General features: G+C 32.3%; 2 protein-coding genes across 2 annotated transcripts; both read right to left on the bottom strand.

Annotated features, from left to right (window-relative positions):
* Positions 1–672: 672 nt before the first annotated feature.
* On the bottom strand, positions 673–6,233 carry LOC145317274 (ras-related protein Rab-28-like). Its single transcript, XM_080158280.1, has 4 exons — positions 6,095–6,233; positions 2,811–2,890; positions 1,751–1,913; positions 673–1,646 (listed from the first exon to the last, which is right to left on the bottom strand). The coding sequence occupies exons 1-4, from the start codon at positions 6,184–6,186 to the stop codon at positions 1,310–1,312; spliced, it is 672 nt and encodes a 223-aa protein (XP_080014406.1). The 5' UTR covers positions 6,187–6,233; the 3' UTR covers positions 673–1,309.
* On the bottom strand, positions 6,196–24,220 carry LOC145317272 (fumarate hydratase, mitochondrial-like). The gene is made up of 3 exons (XM_080158277.1): positions 24,034–24,220; positions 10,686–10,850; positions 6,196–7,556 (listed from the first exon to the last, which is right to left on the bottom strand). The coding sequence occupies exons 1-3, from the start codon at positions 24,217–24,219 to the stop codon at positions 6,366–6,368; spliced, it is 1,542 nt and encodes a 513-aa protein (XP_080014403.1). The 5' UTR covers position 24,220; the 3' UTR covers positions 6,196–6,365.
* Position 24,221: the final 1 nt, after the last annotated feature.

Below are 24,221 nucleotides of genomic sequence, written 5' to 3'. Positions count from 1 at the left end.
ATTTTTAACTACCAATAAGATAAAGCATAAAAATAAAGTGCATAATTCTTAAATAAAAATTCATAAAAACAAATAAACTTTGAAGAAAAAACAACAATGGAAAAAGAAATGCAAAAATCACAGAGAGACAATAGGACGGATAAGTTGACTAGAATTGTGTTCACAAAAAAGCTCTTAGTTTTCTCATGTAAAGGGTGTCCCTAAAACTTTTTAACTACTTACAAAATTTTGCTATTGGAAAAGATTGAAAAATAGTTTTAAATTTCTGACTATAAATGTAAAAATTGAAGAAAATGGTAATAAAACATTTAGGTAATCTTTAAAAAAATCAGTTTAATCTAAATTTTTGGGACACCCTTTAAATTAAAGTTATTTTACATATGGTTATATATCTATTTACTATATGATGACATTATTCAAAAAGCATAACAATCACATTCACATGCATATCACAAAAAAATATTCACATTTTATTTGTGACATTTGGACATTGAAATAAAAAAAACTGTAATAAAAAGTGCACAAAGCTTTTGGTATGTGTCAGTTTTTCAAGGAATTATACGCAAATTAAAATCCATCAATCAAATTAATAATTTTAATTAAAGAATGTTTAAAAACACAGTTAAAATGAGGTAATATGTGTTCTGATCAAAAGCATAAAATTTTATAAGCACAAAGAAGATGGTTTCAAAGCAGTAAATTAAAACTAAAAATGCATTTTATCCTGTGTGCATATTTGAGTTTAATAATAATTCCATGGGGTTGGGTGGGTAGTTTGTGCATCCTTTTCTACTTGGACAAAATGTGACAAGGTCAGGCGAGCGCTGGGATGCCGCACCTTATTTTTGAAAGTTAGATACACGAATAGATGTTGAAAGCACTATTTTTCATGAGATATCCAATACAAGAGAAAAAAAAAAAAAAATTCCCATTCCAGTGAAATTACTAAAAACACTCATTTTCATATAATACTGCAGTTTTGTTAATCATAGTTTTCAAATACAAGATTTAGTCTTCTCCTAATGCACATATATCTATTCATGTACTTAACTGTTTCATACAATGTCAATATGTTGAAATAAAAATTTATGCTTTTGTTGTTGTGCATTATCATATCTTGAGATCAACTTTGTACGTAAATTTTCAAAGAGATTCGCTTTGTCAAAGGTTTTATAAGTGCAGCAAAAAAAAATAATAAAGAACAACCCTCTCAAAAAAGTGTTAACCCAGCATCGCTTCAAAAAAAGGTTAGGATAAGTTAAATAATAGTTATAAGCGATATTTCTATTTAAAATACTATTTTCTGCATTTACATGACAGAACATACTCCAGAGGTATTGGCGTTCGCCTGCGGATTTCGCGGCAGGGCATCCTGCGAATACTTAACAATCTCCGCTTTCATAACTGCGCCGTGCTGTTCTTGCTCCTGCTTTGTGAGGCGGATGCCCAGTAGGTCTGCGGCAATCTTCTGCATGCATAAAGACACTCCCTCCCCCGTCTTGGCGGACACGGCGTAGGTGAGGAGGCCGTGCTCCTGGGCAAACTTGTGATGGCGGTCAGACTTGATGGTCCGCAAGTGTTCCAGATCTATTTTATTGGCTACAAGAGCGTAGCTTGGCGGCTTCTCTTGTTGTAATAAAAGTTTTCTAGAAAAAAAAATTATCATAAAAAATAAGATGGCCAGGAGAAATGTATTATTTCTGATCAGAGGATAACGCCGAATTTTATTTTTTATTTGTTAATTTACTACCTTGTTTGTTCCAGCCAATCCTGGAGGTTGTCAAAGCTCTGGCTGTTGGTGACGTCATAGACAAGCATGATTGCATGGGCTCCAAATACATATTTGTCAAGCATTCGCCCAGTCAACACTTGTCCACTAAGATCCCATAGCTTTAACACAAGATTCTTAGATCCTGCAAATCAAGGTTTCATTAAGCAATGAATGGAAATAGCAAATGTTCGAGAATGGAAAATAAAATATAAAATTAAATGACATCCTATTATATAAAGTATTAAGGTTATTTTAATAACTACTGAACCTATTAATTTCAAAAGGGGGGAGGCGGATGTGCCACTTTTTGAAACGAAAAGTAAAACGTGCATGATCTCAGCCCATAAAAAAGTTACAGCTCTAAAATTCTGCACAGCAGTTGCTTTTGTGGTGAACAATATGGAACTGTGAAGAAACGGCGGTGGAACCGCCGCTCCCACCGAAAACCGACGTTTCCCACCGAATTTTTTTTGCCTTTTCTCGTCATAATAAACAATTTTCAATCATCTGAGATAAACTTTTTTTTCCATAAAAATTTCGCTTATATTTTCAATCGACTCTTGTAAGATTTTACACTTGCAATTTTTTTTAATATTGACATGTTTGAAATATTACAAGTGTCACGTAAAAATATAAGGAAAATTTTTATGAGAAAAAAAGTTTATCTCAGATGATTGAGAACTGTCTAATTTGGAGAAAAAAAGGCAAAAAAAAATCGGCGGGAGCGGCGGTTCCGCCGCCATTTCATCACAGTTCCATATTGTACTCCACATAAGCAACTGCTGTGCCGAATTTTAGAGTTATAAATCTTTTATGGGCTGAGATCATGCACGTTTCAATAAGTGGCACATCCGCCTCCCCCCTCCTTAAATGCAATACAATATGAAACTGTTAAGAATCGGCGAGGGTATGTTTTTTGTTATTTTTCGTAGAACCAGAACATTTAGAATCATCTGACACCCATTTATTTATTTGATTTATAAGAAGGATTACCATTGCAATCCAAGTATAATGATAACTTTAAAAGAAAAAAGAAAACCTGGTAGGGTTGTTCTTTTCAAATAGAAGTCTACACCAGTGGTAGGATGGTAGTTCTTGGTAAACTGGTTACTTGCATATCTACAACAATATTTTCAATAAACAAGTTTTCAATGTTTTGTCTATCCATAGGTTAGGTAGTTATATCTATACTAGAGTTGGCTCGATATAATTATCTCCCTATTGGCTAGTTTTCTATATGCATATCTATTTCTCAATAAATCTATTTTCCTCACCCGGCATTACTATCTAAAAGAAAGTAAATATTTAATAATTTAAATGATTTAAAAGATTTTTTAAAATTATATTTTTTTCTTTACATTACCATCACCAAAGGGTTAATGATGATGATTACAATTTTAGTTTAATATTTGAACACACAAAATGTCGCCACAATCGAATTCTTTTAAAACATAGTTTTCTTAAATTTATCATATTATAAATTTAGATTTTCTTTTTTATGATTAGAAATTAAATACATCAATATAAGGTAAATAGCAACATGAAATGAAAAAAATGAATTTATTTTTAATAAAGTAAAATAATGGGTCTTATCGTTCTGGGCAATGAGAGTTTATTATGGATTATTGGAGCACTATGAGTTTTAATCATATATTCCTTGGAAAACTTGAGCTCGTTTATAGACATTTATTTCCTATATAGATCTGACATGGATCTTGAAGCAATTAAGCAGGCCATTTTGTACATGTTAAAAATTGGAAGATTTCATTAAATAAAAGTAATCGCAAATATACTTAGTAAATAATATAATTTTATGTATAAAAATGAAACTGCATTGGAGGGCAGAAAAATTTCAAAACACTGACCACAAGATATTTATAAAGCTTCCCTGAAAATTGCAACCCATTCGGATCACACAGTGGGATCTTTTGAAAAAAATCGGGACATCCAAAAAATCTAAAATCGACTTTTATCTATCCTAGGACCTAATAATGGCTGTAAGTAGACAGCTAGAAAAGAAATTTTTAAAAAATATTAATTTTTGGCGGGTTTATGCCATTTTTAAAAAAGGTAGTGAAAAATTTCTTTTCAGTTTTGATGATTTTCCAGATTTTTTTACACAATTTTTTCAAAGCAACAAAAAATACATTTATGTTCATCTTATGAAAAAAAAAATTTATTGAGGTACTTTTCAGATACAGGACAGGAGGCCCCGGGTTTTGCAATAATAATATCAATATACAACATGTATTGTGTATAAAACAGTTTTCACAACCTGGGGCCTCTTGTCCGTTTTTGAGTAATTGAGCATTTTACATTGCATGGTTTGAACAATTTCGTTCTTGTTAATTTCAAATTTTCCCCCGTTAGAGGGGGAAGGAGTCATTTTAGAGCCCAAAGTCATCTTTGCAATGTTTTCAAACTTTTTGAGGCGGATCTTACTTTACTTCTGCATTATTTGCCTCCGGCCAACCGTTACGCCGTTATTTGCCGCCGTTGGCGAGATTTTTAACGATTTTTGCCGTTCTCGCGGTTTTAATGGACATTTAAGGGTTAAAGGAGTCGTTAAATAAAAATGACTTATAAATACTTTTATTTTAGCAATTAAATTTGCTAAATTTCATGTGTTCTAAAAAAAATTTGTATTTCTAACTGGTTTTGGTCCAGCAGAAATTCAAATTTGCGAATTAATTATAATATTGCAAAAACATTATATACGCATCAGAGAGAGAGAGAGAAATATACGTTTGAGAGAGAATATAATATTAGTAATTATGTTTATATTCTTATACAAACTTTAAATGAAGATAGCTAGACTTAGAATAAAGGTATTAACACAAAATCAAAAGTGTTTTGAAAATTATGTTATTGTTGTTTATATCTGTAAAAAAAACATTTGAAAACATGCCTTATAAGTGTCCTATTTTACTTATACTGGACCTACCTAAAAATGCCGGGACTCGAACTGGGTGCACCTGACGCTATATTCATGTTCACAAACATTGTTTGCATTGAAGAAATATTTACATAGACGTTGATTTTGTTAAAATATTCCTATCCTAACTAAAGTTATGAAGTTTTATAGATTTTTTAAAAATAGGGTAGCTTCGCTCCTCCAAAACAGCAAGACGTACATACCAAATGCACAATAGAAGTTAACAGGCAAAATTTAAGTTATTTCCGAGTTGAAGCAAAAGAAATTACATCATTTCTTCTAATACAAGCTTATTTATTGAAGTTTACTTTTGTCTACTCTAAATGTCCCGTTTTTTGGCAAAAGATCGCACTGTGGATCAGTAAATAATCATACAATATCATATGCCCAAAAACAAGGTACATTGGTAAAAGAACCAAATGATACCAAATACTAACTTTATGTTTCTTAATAAAGTTTTTATGACAAAAAAATTCGACTCAATTCCTCCCATTCCCCTGTCCAACAAGTTTACCATATGATATAACTCATTAACAGTTAAAAAGTAAAAGTACAGAAAAATAGGTTTTGGTATGTTTTGAACACAATTTTCACTCAACTCTTTCCTATCTAATCTCCGAATTTTCTAATACTGCCAATTTCAAAATAAAGTTAGATTAAAATTTGAGCCATTTGTCTTCAACGTTGTTTTAACCTTTTAAAATCCCCCCCCCCCCTTTTCAACTTTAGCATATTCTTATCTGTAGATACTAGTGGCTTGGCTTCACTCATATAATCTAGAATTCGAAGGGGAGATGGCAAAAAATAAGTTAAAAAACATTTCTGAACTTAAGTGAAACTTCCTTAAAAAAAGAGAATTTAAGGCACAATGATAATAGAGATATTTGCATACAGACCAAAACCTCACCTACCTACTTTTTTTTATAAGACAGGACATAAAAAAAAATTCAGTTTAACCAAAATTGTTTCGATTATTTTAATTGAGAGTTGGTCTTATTTTGGCTCATGAGAAATTCATAGGAATTTTTGACTTGTGCTAAACAATGACACGAGGGAATATAAGAACGGGAAATTTATTCCTATAAAATTTTTACAAATCTGATATTAAAGAAAAATATTTGCTATAATTTTCCTTTTAAAGATTAACGCTTCCTCTCATAGTCTATTGGACACTGATCCTCCCCTCTCTTCTTTCGGAGAAAATTTGAAAACAATTGGAGTGGGGAGGGTTCTTCGCTTGCAGGGCCACAACTACCCAATATAACCTTAACTAATCTGAATAAAAGTAATAAAAAACGAAAAACCTTTGAATTTTTAAACTTCTGATTTCTCATGTATTATGCAGAATTCTATTCCTTATCCATGCTAAATATCCTTCTGCCTCTCACCTTTGACATATAGAAGTTTTGCCTGACTGGGTGTCACCGATCAAAACTATTTTAAACTGTTTCTCAACCCCTTCATCGTCAGACTCCGACATCTTAGTGCATTCTGAAAGTATCACAATCTTCTAAAAACCAGTATCTTTATTACACGCTTAGCTCTCTAATTTCATATTTTGTAACATATGATAAAATAGTTAACAATTTATTGTTTTAACAGCCTTTTTTATATATATTATGTATTAGGTATCAGGTTACTGTAAAATCTTGATTATGTTTACTTGGGTCCCAGCATGTCCTCGGGGCGCACCCATTGGTCGAACTGTTCCTCGTTCAGATATCCGAGTCTAATGGCCTCCTGCTTCAGAGTGGTGCCGTTCTTGTGCGCGGTCTTGGCAATCTTGGCGGCAGCGTCGTAGCCGATATGGGGGTTGAGGGCAGTCACCAACATAAGAGATTCATGCAGAAGACGGTTGATCTCCTCACGGTTGGCCTCGATACCCACGACACAGTTGTCGGTGAAGGCCCCGCAGGCATCTCCAATAAGACGGATGGAACGCAAGACGTTGGCAACCATCATGGGCTTGAAAACATTAAGCTCAAAGTGGCCGTTGGAACCGCCTACAGTCACAGCAACGTGGTTGCCCATAACCTGAGCGGCTACCATGGTAATAGCCTCGCACTGGGTGGGGTTAACCTTGCCAGGCATAATGGAGGATCCGGGTTCGTTTTCGGGAAGAGACAGCTCTCCAAGGCCGCATCTGGGACCAGAGCCCAAAAATCTGATATCATTTGCAATTTTCATAATGGCACAGGAAATAACATTGAGAGCACCGCTGACCTCAACCATAGCGTCATGGGCAGCCAGAGCTTCAAATTTATTGGGAGCGGTAACAAAAGGAAGGCCAGTTAAGTCGCTAACTTTAGCGGCAATTTTTTCAGCAAAGCCAATGCGAGTGTTAAGACCGGTGCCAACAGCAGTGCCACCAGCAGCAAGCATGTAAACTCTAGGCAGGCATGCCTTGACACGGTCAATACCGAAGGCAATCTGCTGGACATAACCACCAAACTCCTGGCCGAGGGTAAGAGGAGTGGCGTCCTGGGTGTGGGTTCTGCCAATCTTAATGATGTCGCTGAACTCCTTGGATTTAGCGTCCAGGGCGTCGTGCAGCTTCTGAAGGCCGGGCAACAACACTTCGTGAATCTCAACAGCCACGGCAATATGCATGGCGGTGGGGTAGGTGTCATTACTGCTCTGGCTCTTATTGACATGGTCGTTGGGGTGGACGGGAGTTTTGCTGCCCAGCTCACCGCCCATGATTTCGATGGCTCTGTTGGCGATGACCTCGTTGGTGTTCATGTTGGACTGAGTGCCGGATCCTGTCTGCCAGATAACCAGGGGGAAGTGGTCATCGTACAGCTTGCCAGAAATGACCTCGTCGGCAGCCTTGCTGATAGCAGCAGCAATCTGAAAACAGGAATAAGTTAGTTGCAGAAAATTAAAACTTTGAAAAAAAAAAATGGAGAAAAATTAATGTATATTGTATAAGGCTATAAAGTAATTGAGTAACAGTAAAATGGAGAAATAATGGTTCTCTTGACATTTTAAAGTTCAATAAGACTTTACATGAGGGAAATACTGTAATCATGTAATTTAAGGAAGCAAATGAGTGACTTACTGAAAAAATTAGAGACATCTCATTTATGTATTAAGAGCCATATTCTATTAAAAGCGAAGCTTTTCTATAATTAGGGTCGGTCCGTACGTCCGTCCGTTCGTCCGACACAGTTAGCTCTTTTCGTTAATTTAAACAGGATAAAATTGTCCTATCGATTCCAAACTTTGCATGATGATTCCTGTAGTAGTTAAGTACAATTTAGAAAGCTTAGCAACTCTATAATCAATACCACAATGTCCGTACGTCTATTTTATACATGTCGATTTAAAACTTTTTTGACAACAAATTTTTGTATGTTAAAATTATCCAAATCTTCTGATTTTTTAAAAACTGACTCCTAGTACAACAACAAGGTTCAATGTTATAAGCGAAGAATCTCTATAAACAAGTCCCAAAAATGTAAGTATGTCCTTAAACAGTACCATCTTTTTATGCCGTTTTGCAACAAATTTACTTGCAATATTGTTTGTACTGATACATTAATAATCTGCTCATTCAGTTCTGACAATCTACAAGTGTTAATGTTCGTTGTCCTTTCATTTCTGAGCTTCGCTTTTATGGATGTTAACATCCTTGTTTTTATTCATTATACCGGCACTAAATTGAAGGCCTGGTTAACGATCTATATACTATTAATAAACCTTGGAAAAAATTTTAATTCTAAATTGATTGTTCATATTTATAAAATTTAAAAAAAAACATGACATGAATATTTATTTAAGTTATGATACATCATTTTAAAACAAATATTTCCAAGAGTTTCAAATTTCAATGATCGCTACATTAATAGCTTTTACTTTGTTTTAAAAATATCTTTTTACATGAATGTAATAAAAAATATATTAAATTATATAATAATGATTAATTAAGATATTTTAGACTGTATCTGAGCTTAATTCATATTTAGCTTCCTATAAACAGGTATACCTAAGGAAACTCAATGAATGATAATTCAAATTGTCCTTTTAAAATATGGGAATTCTATAGATTATTTTTTTGGTGCAATCAATCAGAATTTATATAGAACAATTAAATCCACAATTAGCGTAGCAATAATTTAGTATTCGATTTGATTGATATAATTCCATGCGGACTAAGGGGTCAATTAAAGGAAAACTTTTTAAAAGTGATATTTTCACTGGATTCACGATAGTTTAAAATTCATTTATATGAAATAAAACTTAAAAATAGTTATATAATCAGTTGACTTCGAGTGTGATTTTTCATCACCATTTAGAACTTTTTGTATTCAGCTTAAAGAGAAAGCGTGTATGTACCCATTGCATGAACCTCAAAAGATATAAATACTAGGCAAAGCTATTAACAGAGTAGCTCCGCTCTCCAAATCTAATTACATAACACATTGTTCCAACAATTTTACAGCTTTTGGTTTGGTTTTAATTATTTTTTGTGTAATATGAAAAATGCATACATCATGTTTACTATTTTGTAGCATAACAAAGTATATATCTTATCCTAATAATAAAGTAACAGGATGTCTGTCTGTGTGTTTGTATGTTTGCACCGAAGGATCTCGCAAACCGCTGAACCGATCGGGTTCTCCTTAACAGGGTAGCTTCTCATAGGTCCCGGGAAGGTTTCTACTGAAAAGATTCGGTTCTCTAATTTAGGGAAGATTTACATAGGTCCCGTGTTGGTTTTAGGCTATTTCATTTCAAATTTAAGTCTTGGGATGGTTTTACGCTATTTTTTAGGCCCCTTAGCTTTCTGCCCCTATATGCTAGGGGCGCAGCCGCTAGTTATACTAAAAAGTAATACATTTTGTTCAGCGGGATCTCGTAAACGGCTGGTCAAATCGCTCCACAATTTTCAGGGTAGTTTGCTATTGGAAATTTGAAAATTAAATAGCCACACAAACTTAATCATTTAAAAAAAAATTCGAGGCCCTTATAGGCTAATAGCGAAGCCTCTCACATTGAATTAAACTTGTGACTTGTAGAGAAGCTACGCCACAAAAAAATATCTATATAATGTCTTCAATGACTTAATCCGATTCTATAACATAAGATTTGATTTACAGCCATGATAAAAGATTATATTATAATAACAGATGAAAAAAAGGATAAAAGAGATCAATTTTTATAATAAAGAGGAAGTTTTTCCAACAATTACGTAATTAAGATGTAGGTATTAACTTAAGATATTCCCTTTTAATAAAAGTGGACCTTTTATTACAACCACCTTCTAAAATTGTAATATTGTTTTGTAAAGGACATAACAAAATTCGAAGAGTTGTTAAAGGCGATTTTTCATCGTTATTTCTTCATAATTACATTTTGTACAATATAGAGTGGAGGGATGGGGTATTAAGTCCACCAAATCAATAGGATGGGGATTTGAATGATTGTCATTTTCGTTGTAGAGAAAAAAACAGGTGTTTTTCTTCTAAATATTGCAATTAGGAGATAACAAAAAGCCCCAAATTCTATGAATCAAATGAAGTCATTTGTGTCATTTTAGTTTATTTTATTTGGAAAAATGAGAATCATAAATCATTTGACATACAATAAAGTTTAAATTATTCAAAATTGGGTGAATCTAATAAAAAATAAAACTAGTCCCATGAAGACATATTTTAAGAGATGAAAACCTTTAACAGTTAGCCAAAATTAAGAGCTAAAACTTTTTAAAGGAGACACTCACTTACGTGTAAAACCTGCAAATTTCATATTAGCAAGGTGCAAGTCAAAATAAGGCCCCCATGAAAACTACAATAATCCTGTAGGCATTACGTTTAAATAAATGATTTTTAAGCTGCTGCGCTATAAAAAAAGGTACTTTGCCTACAAAAGCCTGGCGAACACAGAACCGCAAAATATTTTTAATTTTTTCTAAAAAGGGGGTGAGTATTCTATGTTCGACAAGGCTCTTTGAGAGAAACCGCCAAAAAACAATACCTTAGGGTCCAGACCAAACTCTTGATTTACTTCAGCAGCCGCCTTCTTCAGGACACCGAAGGCCTTGATAACAGGCATGGGCATCCTCTCAGAAGCACGGTCTCCGATGGGGAAGTTCATGACCGATCTCAGGGTCTGGGCTCCGTAGTACTTCTCATTTGGAACCTGAACAAACAAAAATATATTAAGAATTTAAAGAATATGCTATTCGTCAAGAAATATATACTTTAGATCCTCTATTTAAACCTTTCTTTTAAGAATAACATGAAGTATTTCTCTTTGTAATTTATGCAAAAAATGGGAAGGGACATTCGAATGTAGTTTACACTGGTAACCAAGTAATAATAACTATAATATCTTAATAGTTGGCTAAAAACTTTGAACATTTTTATTGAAATTTGATTAGTTGGTTCCAAAATAATGTTGTCCAAACTTTTCAACCAATAATTTTAATCTACAGAAGGTGTAATTTTGTTTATCATAATAGTTTTCTCCCTTAAGATCCCTGAATTAATAAGAAAACTCCAAATATCTAAAATACTTCAAATGACCTCTATGAAAATATTCAAATGCTCAAAAGGCCAAAAATGTTCAAAACTAATTGTATAAGCAGACGGTTTGAAATTTTATGTGATGTACTTTAAAAATTCAAGTACTTTAAAACTAAAATGCTAATTTCAGCAAATATGATGAAAATTTCAAGACACTGCACATTGGGGCAAATCAATCAAAAAGGGGATTTAATTATTTAGTACCCTTAAAATTCATCCCACAAAAATTTCATTTTATACTTTTTTGTAGGCAATTTAACAACGAACAAATTTGCTTTTATGTTTTTTTCTGTCATTTGAAAGAAACAGGGAGATAAAGGTCATTTAATGAAGGTAGATGGAAAATTACCGGATTAACCCCTCCCTAAAAATAGCGCCCCCTTAACTTATCCATCTATCTATTAATCTATCTATCCATCCGTCTATCTATCCATCTATCTATCCATCTATCTATCAATCTATCTATCCATCTATCTATCCATCAATCTATCCATCTATCTATCCATCTATCTATCTATCTATCCATCTATCTATCTATCCATCTATCTATCTATCCATAAATTTTTATTGGCTAATAACTATATTTATAATGATATTATGATTCTTGTTTACTGTTTATATGTATACTAGCAGTTTCGCCCCTAGCCTCTATGGGCTTTGCTCCAAGAGGTAATTAAACAAGGATGACAACATCCATAGAAGCGAAGCTCTGAAATGGAAGGACAAACGAACACTAACACTTGTGAAGTGTCAGAACTAAATATTAATGCATGTCTATACAAAATTGTAATTAAAACTGATTAAATACATGTTACTGTTTAAGGACATACTGACGTTTTTAGGACTTTTTATAGAGATGCTTTGCTTATAACACTATACCTTATTGTACTAGGAATCAGTATTCAAAAATCAGATGAATAGGATATTTTTAACATTCAAAACCATTATTTGTTGTCATAAAATTAAAAAATCAGCTTGTTATAAATGGATGTATGGACTTTCTGGTAACGATTATAGAGTTTCTGTGCTTTCTAAGTCGTACCTAACTGTTGTAGAAAACGGCATGAAAAGTTTGAAATCGATAGGACAATTCTAGCCTGTTTAAATTAACTAAAAGAGCTAACTGTAACAGACGTACGGACGGACCGATCCTAATTATAGAAATATGAAAAAATTTAGAGGATTTTTTTTTGTAAAATAGCTTTAAACCACCACAGGACCAGTAGATATATTCCCTGAAGAGTAGAATATAATCGGTTTAGTGGTTACCGAGATCTTAAGGGACGGACGGACAGACAAACAGACATTAAGCTACTTTTTATTATAGATTAACGCCCAGGGATCTAAGGAACTAAACAATAACCGATTAATGTATGTACATCCCCAATATTGATATATAAAATAATAAATTATATTACAAAATTGATTGTCTGTAGATGACAATTAGTGGTTGAAAAGTTTTGATACTCATCTTAATGAACCAACCAATAAAACATCAATCAAATTTCCTAAAGTTGTTATGCCAACGAATATAAAAACGTTATTATAAAACTTTGAAGTTTGGGGACTAGTGTAATGTCCTCTCCCTTTCTAAATAAAACTGCTGATGCTAAACATAAAGACCATGTAACTACATAATTTAAAAACAAAGCATTACCAATAGACAGACAGATAGACTACTTGCTAATTCCAATTTAGTATGATTATTAGAACACTTCGTTATTTGAATATTATCTTTACCTTTCCGCAGTGAGAGAGGGGACATTGGGCTGTTTATAAAACTAGTCCCCAAAGTTTTACAGTTGTGTGTTCAAACGTTTTAACTACTAACTTTAATCTACACAAGGGGTAATTTTGTGTATTACCATTGGGGATGTACATCAATTTATTGACCTTTGTCTTATCCCTTTAGATCCCTGATATTTGTAATAATCCATAGAAACAATTATTCAGTTACATTAAAACATCGAACATAAAGAGGTTTAGATTTAGGTTTAGCCCCCCCTTCCTCGCCTCTCAATCATTTAGTGCAATAGAACTTGAAAATATTCATTATCAACTTTAATTCAAAGTCTGATCAAATAAATATTTCTCATAACTATGTTTTTGCGTCTTTTATTTATATGTATTACATCTCACATTTTGACTTTAAAAGCGCATTTAAAAGATTTTTCTAACAAACTTTTCGTGCACCCAACCTCAGAAAACGCGCTAAAAACCTCTACGGGGGCGCGGGGGGGGGGGTAAATGAGACCAGTACAGGCGATTATAATATGTCTTTGGGTAATCAAATATCGTATTTTTAGCCGGTGGCAACCAGTGAAAACATGTTTCCTCTCACTGTCTACTGAAATGTTGATTATAAAACAAACAAAAATAAACTAAAATCTTAACTTCAACTAGAATTATTTAGGACTAATATCTTTAATCTGTGTTTTTTTCTTTTATATTGTCAAAATAAATGTAGTGCATGACTCACCTGAAGTTATTTTGTCTAATTACGTTAATTCTAAGAGATTTTATAATACTTTTAAAATTCTTGGTGAAACACAAAATATATGCCTTTTTCTGTAAGAAAATTTTTGCATATCTTGACTTTCAGACTTTAGAAAGCTTACTTAAAAACAGTGGCGTGCGAACCGAAGGGGGCATTTGGGGCAATCGCCCCCCCCTAGCGACCAAAACGCCCCCCCCTGCCCCCCCCTAGCCACCGCCCCCCCTGCCCCCCCCTAAATGTTGAAAAATGCCCCATTTTGCCCCCCCCCTGGTTAACAAAAATGCCCCTTTTTGCCCCCTACCCTACAAAAAGCAAAACTATCCCAGTTTCCAAAAAAAAGATCAAGAAATACTCCAAAAAAAAATTTTTGGCGCTTCGCGCCAAACAGACAGTTACTATTCATTTAACCTTACCAAATTTTTTAATTAGTGTAGAAATTAGGTTATAATCTTTTTTCACTGAACATAACAAACCAGGTAATAGGAAGTATTTTATTTGGTATAATATAAACTTTTTACCAAAGAAATTTTGTACATCCCCAATGATGATACACAAAATTACACCTTATATAGATTACAATTAGTGGATGAAATGTATGGAAACTCGACTTAATTAACCAACCAATCAAAATTCTATTAAAGTCCCCAAAGTTGTTGAGCCAACAAATAAGAAAATTTTGTATGAATTATTTGGGATTAGTGTAATAAATAGCCCAAAAACCCCTCCTTCCCTGCATATTTGAAGAAAAAAAATTGCGCTTCGCGCACTTCCAAATGGTTTCTGCTTTTTATCACATGCATTGTATATTTTGTTTTTTTTTAAACATTTGCAAACAACAAATATTTAATCAAAAAGTTATTTTACATAAAAAAGAAACAGCGTTGATATTTATCTAAGCCTTTTTCTCAACACTGTGTCTGTCTAAATGTCTAAAAGTTTTTCATTTTTTTGGTTTACATACCCTTACAAAAAGACATGTTTTTTTTATGGCAATTTTCATTAAAAACCCTTAAAACTAACTACACTCTATATTCCTAACTTGATAAATACGCCACTCTTGTTGTCTTTAATTGATTTTAGTTCAAAGGGGGAGTAAATATTTTTAGATGCGCTTCACGCACCGCACACATATAAGTTTTAAAGTGCCATTTAAAGAGGGTAGGATATGTTGATATAACTTTTTAGCTTCTCTATAATTCACTATGGCTGTCAGTATGTAATGCTAAAGGGGAAATGTGATTTTTTCAACTGCAATTAAAGATAGAAGGCTAAAACTTAATGTTAACATTCCCAACATTATGGAGTATAATTAACTATTAAAAATTCATGGATGTCGGACTGCTTTTCAGGACGTTTTGGGCTATTTTGTATCTTTTAAATTTCGGGTATAGTCCCTTTTGTGACATTGCCTCTTAAGGTGCATTTCGTCGTATTTTCACAGTAGCTTTTTCCCTATATAGCTCCTGCGGGGCCAATTGCCTAACCCTGCGCCTGCGGGGAAATCACCTGACCTAACTTAACCTAGAATAACCTATTAAAAGCTACTATGAAAATACTACGAAATACCCCTTAAGAGGCATTGCCACAAAAGAGACTATACCCCAAAGTTTTCTATATTTCTAAGAGATTTTTATATCTGTAGATGAAAGGACAACTAATTTTTTTAAATTTTTTACATAGTTCTTTATATCTTTGGTTTTTATGGTACGATAAATTTTTTTGTGGATTATAATATTAAAAAAAATAAAATTTCTCGCTGTTTGGAGCATCCAGTATGTAATTTACTTTGACTGTCATCACACAATATGCAGGAAAAAGGATTTGTGACTTTTTCTACCTAAAATATATATTTATTTCAACAGATGCTCTTTAAATCTACTTGTCTGTATTCTTATTAATGATTTTTTTTGCTTTGCTACTTAAAGATGTTGTCATTCTTGTTGTCATACTAAAGAAATATTTAAAATCAGTTTTACATATTAGGTTAATTTTTGGTAAATTATTTCCAAAATGAGTGTTTTTATCTCCTCCCCTCCCAAAATTTTTTTAATGGGGTTATTCATCCTTCCTGCTGAGATTTTATAACATCCCCTTCCACCCAAAATGTTTTGTGGTGGGGGGGGGGGGGGAGGTTAAATTATATTCTGTACTTTTTTTTGAAGATGCTTTCTAGCTCCCTTCCCTTCGGTCATTGCAGGGTGGGGAGAAGGGATGGGGGAGAAGAGATGGGGGGGAAGAAATAGGGGATATAAACGGGAAATAGGGATGGGGGAGAAGAGATGGGGGGGAAGAAATAGGGGATATAAACGGGAAATAGGGATGGGGGAAGGGATGGGGAAGAAGGGATAAGGACTAGAAAGCCCATAATCAAATAATCCCACCCCTTAAAACGCCCTTATTTAAAATTAGTATATATAATCAAAATGCCCCCCCCTAAAGCAAAGTGCCCCCCCGGGGCACTTTGATTTAGGGGGGGGCAAAATTTTACAAAATCTTCAAAATGCCCCCCCCTAGACAAAGTGCTTCGCACGCCACTGCTTAAAAAGCGTATTTTTACGATTCCTTTGAAATCTGATGTACATTGGGTATGATAATACTCATAGAATGATTAAAACTTTATTTGGGGGTGGTGAATTGAATCCCCTTGTTGCCCCTATGTGCACTGTAAAAATATAATTATAACCTCTCAAGTACAAAACTTTTCTATATATATTATCTTAATACAAATATATTAAATATGATTTTAAATTTTTATAACTTAGACATTATAGTGTGTCGATTAAGAATATAACAATATGAAATAAACAGTAACACACCTTAAAATGTTTTGATATAAAAATTATTTTTACAGTATGTAGGTATAATACCTATTAAGTTGCGACTACATTGCACTTTTTCGGACATGATTTGAATTAATTCTTATGTGCATTCATTGTTTGGCAATGGTGAGAAAATATAATTTTCTTAAGAAAAGGTAATCTAAAGAATTGATAATAATGAATATCAACAACTTTATTAAAACACTAGCGGCTACTCTACTAGATGCCTCTAGGGGTACTTGAAGTTGAATTCGCTCATTATTCGGTGGGGAGGAGGGGGGAATACCCTTACTCAATATATTAATAATTCCCAGGACCTATGAGAAGCTACATTGTAAAGAACAAAATCGATTCAGCGATCAACGAGATCATTCGGTACACACACACGCAGACATTGATCCTGTTTCTTTATTTTTAGGATAAAAAGAGATTGAATGAAGAAATTTGAGTCAAAAGTTAGATATACTGCACTGGAAGAGAAGAAATTTAGTAAATTAGGCTAAAATAAAAATTTTAAGCCAGTTAAAAAGCTAAAACAATGTCCCTGTCTAAAACCATAGCCAACAGACTATGATATAAGGATTAGGAAACCAGAGTCCGCGAAAGAGCTATTATTATTGAGCTACTCAAGACTAGGAGATAATATTAAATTTTCGTGCAATGTCTTACTCATGTTGCCCAGTAATCGTCCAATTCATAATATGTAGTAATTTAAAGTATTGTTAATATACAATTATCTTTTATTATCTATAAAATAGGTAATAATTTAGATTAATAGATTAGATAAAAATTATACATTGTTGCTTAAGATATTGAATTCAATTTAATCAGATAGCATTCTCAAATTAACTAAATTATTTAGTATAGATTTTCCAGTACGGCTTCGTAACCGATTGGTATCCGCTGGATTAGAACCGGTTACCAGCCATACTGAAAAATTATTTGTAGCATCATTTTACAGACAATTTTCCACGTATATTAAATAAATCATATATTAATACCAATTTTGTTAGCACGGGCCTTCGTCCCCTCAGGGCTAACAAAACTAGTTTTAATCTTATTTTTCATTTTCGGAAAGCTATTTATAATACGATGCGATAAAGAACTAATTTATATTATTTTAAAACTTAAGAACATAAAAACAGCAAACCAACCAAAAAAGATGACAACAAGATTGAATTTCCAAAATGATTCTGTCTGATTTAACTCAAAAATAAATTCTATATTAATCAAATATTCATAAATGTTTTCTTCAAAAATGAATCGATTGAAAATTGCATTAGTTTTAAAATAAATTTTGTAATAGGATTAGTCCTATTTAGATTAATCAATCTTAACTTGATTATAATTCATATAAGATAAAAAGACTAAAATTCATGGGAAAAACTGAAAGGAAGTAGTTCTGTATGGTCAAGATACTTAAAATAAAAATAATAAATCAGGGATGGATTGGAAATTACACTGTTTTATACTCAAAGTTTTATTGGCTCACAAACTTTGGGTAATTTTTAAAATCTTGGTTGGTTGGATTTAAAACTAGTTCAAACTTTTGAACCCCTAATTTTAATCTATTGAGGTAGAAATTTTGTTTATCCACATTGGGTATTTGCATACATTTTTCAATAATTAGCTTATTCTTCTAGATCACCAAAAAATACTTATCACATTTGTATCAATACCCTTTCCTAAAAAAAAGTTCAATGATACTTTATCAATAACCTGTTGAGTTTATCTAACAATTTCAACTGGTTTAGTTTTTGTTATATTGCCTTTTTATTTTGTTTCAATAAAGATATCAAAGTTTTTCATAAAAATAAATCCTCGAAACAAAGCTAAGAATGTTATATTAATCAGGTAAACAGTTTTAACATCAGATTTTTTTTGTCTTTGTAGGGGAGGGTGGGAGGTCTATACAGAATTCACTGTGGAAACTGCCAGAAGTTGACTGAGGTAAAACAATTTTGAATTGAATTGAAAAAAAAACTACGCACACATGACTCTGAATTTTGACATAATAAGATAAATGTATAATTTACTGTATGTGCATAATTCCCTGGCTTCCTTTAAATCCATTATCATATAATAAATACTTAAACAAGAATGAGAACAACTTTAGTATCGCAGCAAATCATAAATATAAAAATATTTGGTCTCTTATTAATCATATGTATTTCAATTTAAACTTGGGACCAAGGAAAAAGGTTGTTCAATTGTCTACTATTTGTCTGTTATAAAGGATCTCAGGAAAAGGTAATAGAAGGAAAGAACAAGAGGGCGTCCTTCAGAAACTTGGAGTTCATATATGTAGCTCTTGGGCATTTTTAAACAAAAAGAAGCCTTTAAGATGTCTTAAAACTCAGAAAGAAAAATGTGATTTAAAAAGTAGGATTGCAACAAATAACCCTACACATATACATAGATAATATGAGTTTAGAATTGCATGAAATTATGTATGTATGCTTCAAGGCGGGATCAAACATATTATGGCCGTTCACGCAAACAATTCTCAATTTCAAGTAGCGTAGCTTCTCTAAAACTATATTTTTGGACCAGTATTTCACTTTAGGAGTCTGAGAACTTATTAAGTTCATTGGTTGCTTTCTAAAGCATATGTATTCACACACAATTAGATTTTCCAAGTTCACATCTAAATACAGTTTTAAAAGCCTTATTTCTATTGAAAGCAATCATCCTTGTCATTTCTTTCGGATCTTTTGCATTTATTGTTAAGTGGGGTTAAGTTATATAGATAAAAAAATTGTTACATCTAATGCTATAATTGACCAGAGAGAGAGAATAAGAATAAATAAAATAGTAGATCATATGAAGGGAGGGGACATTGAACTGTAAATTACACTGGTACCCGAAGTTTTTAAACGAAGTTATCTCATTCATTAACTCAAAAATTTGGATAGTTTTATTTAATTTTTTATTGGTAAACCAGTAATGTCCAAACTTTTCCACCAATAGTTTCATTCTATATATGGGGTTATCAGATCTATCATCATTTAAGATGTAAATCAATTAACTGGACATTGTCTTATCACTTATTATCCCTGAGTAGAAGAGAAGGGACAAAATGTTATTAGATATTAAAGTAAGACCGCGTGAATTCAAACATGATTTGAAAATTAACAAGGATGACAACATCCATAAAAGCGAAGCACTGAAACGGTAGGACAAACGGACATTAACATTTATATAGTGTCAGAACTAAATAATCAGAATATAAATGTATAAGAGTCGAAGCAAAATTGTAAGTAAATTTGTTGAAAAACTGCTTAATACAGGATAATGTATATGGACATACTTATATTTTTAGGACTTGACTAGCTTATAACATTATTCTTTGTTGTCCTAGGAATCAACATACCAAAAATCAGATCAATCGGATGATTAGATTACATAAAAACTTGTTGTTAAAAAAGTAAAAAAATCAACATGTTTAAAATGGACGTACGGACATTCTTGTAATGATTATAGAATTGCTACGCTTTCTAAATTGTACCTAACTAATAAAGGAATCACCATGCAAAGTTTGAAATCGATAGGACAATTTTAACATGCCTAAATTAACGGGAAAAAGCTATCCGTTTGTGACGGACTTACGGACGGACGGACGTACGGACCGACCCTAATTATAGAAAAGCTTAACTTTTAAAAACGTTATAAGCATTCCTGAAATGATTTGGAATTAACCTATTTCATTCCCGTTTTAATGCACATAAGATTAATCTTAAACTGGAAAAAAACATAATAGTATGTCGTATTATCAGTATGAATGACAAACCAACTCAAAATGCTATAAAACTTTAATTTATAAAACAATATATTAATATCATTGTTAATATAATATAAATATATTTCTACATATTATAAGACATGTTGCACGTGTGTATGTAAAATAGCCATAGTTATATGATTGCTATGCATGTTAGATAACGAAAACTCATCATGCAATATTTCGATTATGTTATACGTATGCTTAAATTCCTAAAAAAAAACAAATACATTACAAACGAACAAACCTATTTCACAAAAAGGTTTGCTATAAATTATCACGCAAAAGTACCCTTCTGGCCAATTTGTATTGAAAACCCTAGTATCCAAATTCCTTAACTCTACCAGGTAAATAACAATTAACTACAAATTTGGTTTTAAATTTCAAAGATTTTCATTTTAAAATTTCTGTTGAATCTTAATAAATCAGGGAGCTACAAGACAATGGAGTAAAATTGAAGGACTACTAAGGATAAAATAGCTGGCAACATATCCTATATTATCATATTATCACTTTACTGTCCTAGAACGTTTTCTTTAGCCACGCGCTCCCTTACCATATTTAAGCCTTTATATTTTTTTGATTTTTTACAAGCCAATTCTAGCAATGGATTTATTATTACACGGATCTTTCACCAAATAATCATGTACTCTAATAAAATGAACCTTGTAGCAGGCTAAAATCATCGTCTCCCCAATCCCCCTGCCTTTACCCCATATTTTCATGCTGGATAACTGACCGATAAATGACAGAGGAATAGCAACTGAAATTTACGAAAATTTTCCCTTGTCATAAAATCCACTTATATTTCAAATCCATTGTTCTAACGGATCCAATATTTAAAAAAAACCTAGACTATTTCTAATATTCTAAACATTATTTTTAAAGCACTTGTAACAGTCTATTACAATATCATTAGATTTAATGATAATTGTTGTGATAATTAAGAAAAAGCTTAACATCATATTAAGTGTAATTATGATTATATTTATATAATGTTTTGTGACTTAATGTTCTGAGAAAAACATAATATAGATTGTGTAGAATTTGATAAAACTTCTTTCAAAAATAAAATTGTTAAAAAAAAGATGCAAACAATACTATCATCGACATTAAATAAGTGCTTAACACACCCTTTTTCACACAAATATAAAAATAAAAAATTATTGATGGGCAAAAAATTTGACACTTATTTTTATACTGAGAGGTGAGGAACAAAAGAGAAATAAAAATTTTCCATATCCTTTTGTGAAAACTTTATAACAAGGATAGCTAACTGCTTTTTTAACAAACAAAAAAGGTTGCTTAAAATGTCAAGTATAATAACTAAAAATTCTTCAGATGCAATCTCCTTTCAACTCTATTGCCATGATGTTTTCAAGGGGGGGGGGGGGGAGTTCTGACACTTTTGCGTAAACAGTGATTATAGGCTTTATCTTTGGACTGAGAGGATAGGTTATTAGGGATAAAATCATTCTTATATGATGAGTTTCCCCCAGATTTAAGATTTTTTGGATAGGCCTCCAGGTGGTCTCTCTACAGGTAAAAATGAAATTTTTTTTTAAAGAGTTAGATGTCAGCTTATGAGACAAAATATGTATGTTTTTTCTTCAAATATGTGAATAACAATCAAAAAGAAGCATATTTTGTTTAATAAGTTAACCTCTAAATCTTCAAAAAAAAATCTTATTTTTAATTTTTACCTGTACAGAGACCACCTGGAGGCCTGGAGCTCCGGAACCTGGAGGCCTATCCAAAAAATCTTAAATCTGGGGGAAATTCATCATATAAGAATGATTTTATCCCTAATAACCTATCCTCTCAGTCCAAAGACAAAGCCTATAATCACTGTTTACGCAAAAGTGTCAGAACTTTCCCCCCCCCCCCCTTAATATCAATATGAATCTAGCAGTTCTGAAAAATTTTTACCGCAGCTTAAGCGGCTGCGGCTAAAGGCCCTTGGATTATTTTGTATATAAAATTATCTAGCATGACTGCTTGAGTGACCAAATCCTGTTAAAAACAAAACAAATTTTCAGTTTGAAACAATAACAAACTATAATGTTGGATATAGATAATCATATACGAATAAATTCAGAGGATTTAAAAATATTTCTACGTTTTAATATCTATAAAAACAAGGATGACAACATCCATAAAAGCGAAGCACTGAAACGGTAGGACAAACGGACATTAATACTTGTATAGTGTCAGAACTGAATAATCAGAATATAAAAGTATAAGAGTCAAAGTAAAATTGTAAGTAAATTTGTTGAAAAACTGCTTGATTCAGGATAATGTTTATGGACTTACATTTTTAGGAATTGATTATAGAGTTGCTTCGCGGATTACATTAAACTTTGTTGTCCCAGGAATCAATATATTAAAAATCAGATCAATCGGATGATTAGATCACATAAAATTTAAAAATTAGTTGTTAAAAAAAGTAAAAAAATCAACATGTTTAAAATGGACGTACGGACATTTTGGTGATGATTATAGAGTTGCTACGCTTTCTAAATCGTACCTAACTATTAAAGGAATCACCATGCAAAATTTGAAATCGATAGGACAATTCTAACATGCCTAAATTAACGAAAAAAGCTATCCGTTACGGACGTACCGACGGACGGACCGACCCTAATTATAGAAAAGCTTCGCTTTTAAAAAACAGATGGTGTCTAGTAGTATGATTGTCTGTATGCTTGTACTTAAAGATTTCACGAACTGCTGTACCGATATGGTTTCTCTAAATATGTAGTAAATATTTTCTACTCGTTATTTTTTAAGTGGCCCTTCCAATCCCCCATCCCAACAATTTCAAAATATCCCAAGAGAGCAGCAACTATTTATTTACAAAATAAAAAAAATAATTCAACTTAACGTACTAAGGCTAGTATTATTGTGTAAAAGAGAAGAAGACTTAAAAAATGTAAGTTACATCATGTTGTGCAAAAAAAACAATAACAACATCTCTTACTCTTTTGCACTTGTTGTATAATTAATTAACTCTTAAATATATTAAGACAAGAATCACAATACCCATAAATGAGAAGCTTGATATATCAGACTCAATAAAGATAGAACGACTGCGCATTGATTATTGAATTCTGCAGATTTTAATTTGTTGTAAAATCGTATATTTAAAATGATATAAATTAGATAGGTAGGTAAAAACAACATCTTTTATTTAACTTTTTATTATAATATAGACTTTCTGTTTTTATCAAATTAACCTCATTGTCCTAAGAAACTACATGTGAGGTTTTAAATCGATAGGACTATTATAACCCTAATTGTCGAAGAGCCTCGATTCAAATAGTTGGAAGCTATGCTAAAGATTTTTCTTTATTTTCGTCATGACATTTATCAAGAATCAATATCTAATAAAAACTAACTGCAATATTAACATGGTTTTTATGCACTGAAAGATTATTAAAAAATAAAAAGTAGGTACATAAGATGTTAACTCAAGAATGACTACATCCATTAAATGATTTATGGTATTTCAAAATTAAAAACGTTTTCCTTAACTTGCTAGATAAAGGATTTTAAAATCAAATAAAACAAAATGTTGTGTTTTAAGATATCCAACTATTGATCAAGTGTCAAAATCAATGTCAACAACAACATTAACAGCTGTTCAGTAATCAAACATTAATTATAGAGTATGTTTGCTACCAATAGAATGAAGACCAACCTTAAGCTCACCGAAGGTGTCCCTCTCCAGCCTGTATCCCTCCATGTTACGAGCTGTTGTACTAAAAGCTGCAGACGCCACCGCTGTGGTAGAAGTTCCAGTAGTAGTAGTAGAGCTGCCCAAACACTTGGGTGTCGAGTTAACAACTGTGCGCAAAGTCGCAGGCAGGAGGGAAGAGAGCTGCATTC

Source organism: Acartia tonsa, chromosome 4, assembly GCF_053477335.1.
Source record: "Acartia tonsa isolate MP-2025a chromosome 4, ASM5347733v1, whole genome shotgun sequence".
Classification (NCBI taxonomy): Eukaryota; Metazoa; Arthropoda; class Copepoda; order Calanoida; family Acartiidae; genus Acartia; species Acartia tonsa.
The sequence above is the reverse complement of the archived record's forward strand: the minus strand, read 5'-3'. Positions and strand labels throughout refer to the sequence as shown.

Coding starts and splice junctions, on each gene's coding strand:
- LOC145317274 (XM_080158280.1), bottom strand. CDS start 6,186: ATGTCGGAGTCTGACGATGAAGGGGTTGAGAAACAGTTTAAAATAGTT. Junction 2,891..6,094: donor AAAACTTCTATATGTCAAAG/GTGAGAGGCAGA, acceptor ATATTGTTGTAG/ATATGCAAGTAACCAGTTTA. Junction 1,647..1,750: donor GATTGGCTGGAACAAACAAG/GTAGTAAATTAA, acceptor TTTTTTTTCTAG/AAAACTTTTATTACAACAAG.
- LOC145317272 (XM_080158277.1), bottom strand. CDS start 24,219: ATGCAGCTCTCTTCCCTCCTGCCTGCGACTTTGCGCACAGTTGTTAAC. Junction 10,851..24,033: donor ACACCTTCGGTGAGCTTAAG/GTTGGTCTTCAT, acceptor TTGTTTGTTCAG/GTTCCAAATGAGAAGTACTA. Junction 7,557..10,685: donor AGTTTGGTCTGGACCCTAAG/GTATTGTTTTTT, acceptor TCCTGTTTTCAG/ATTGCTGCTGCTATCAGCAA.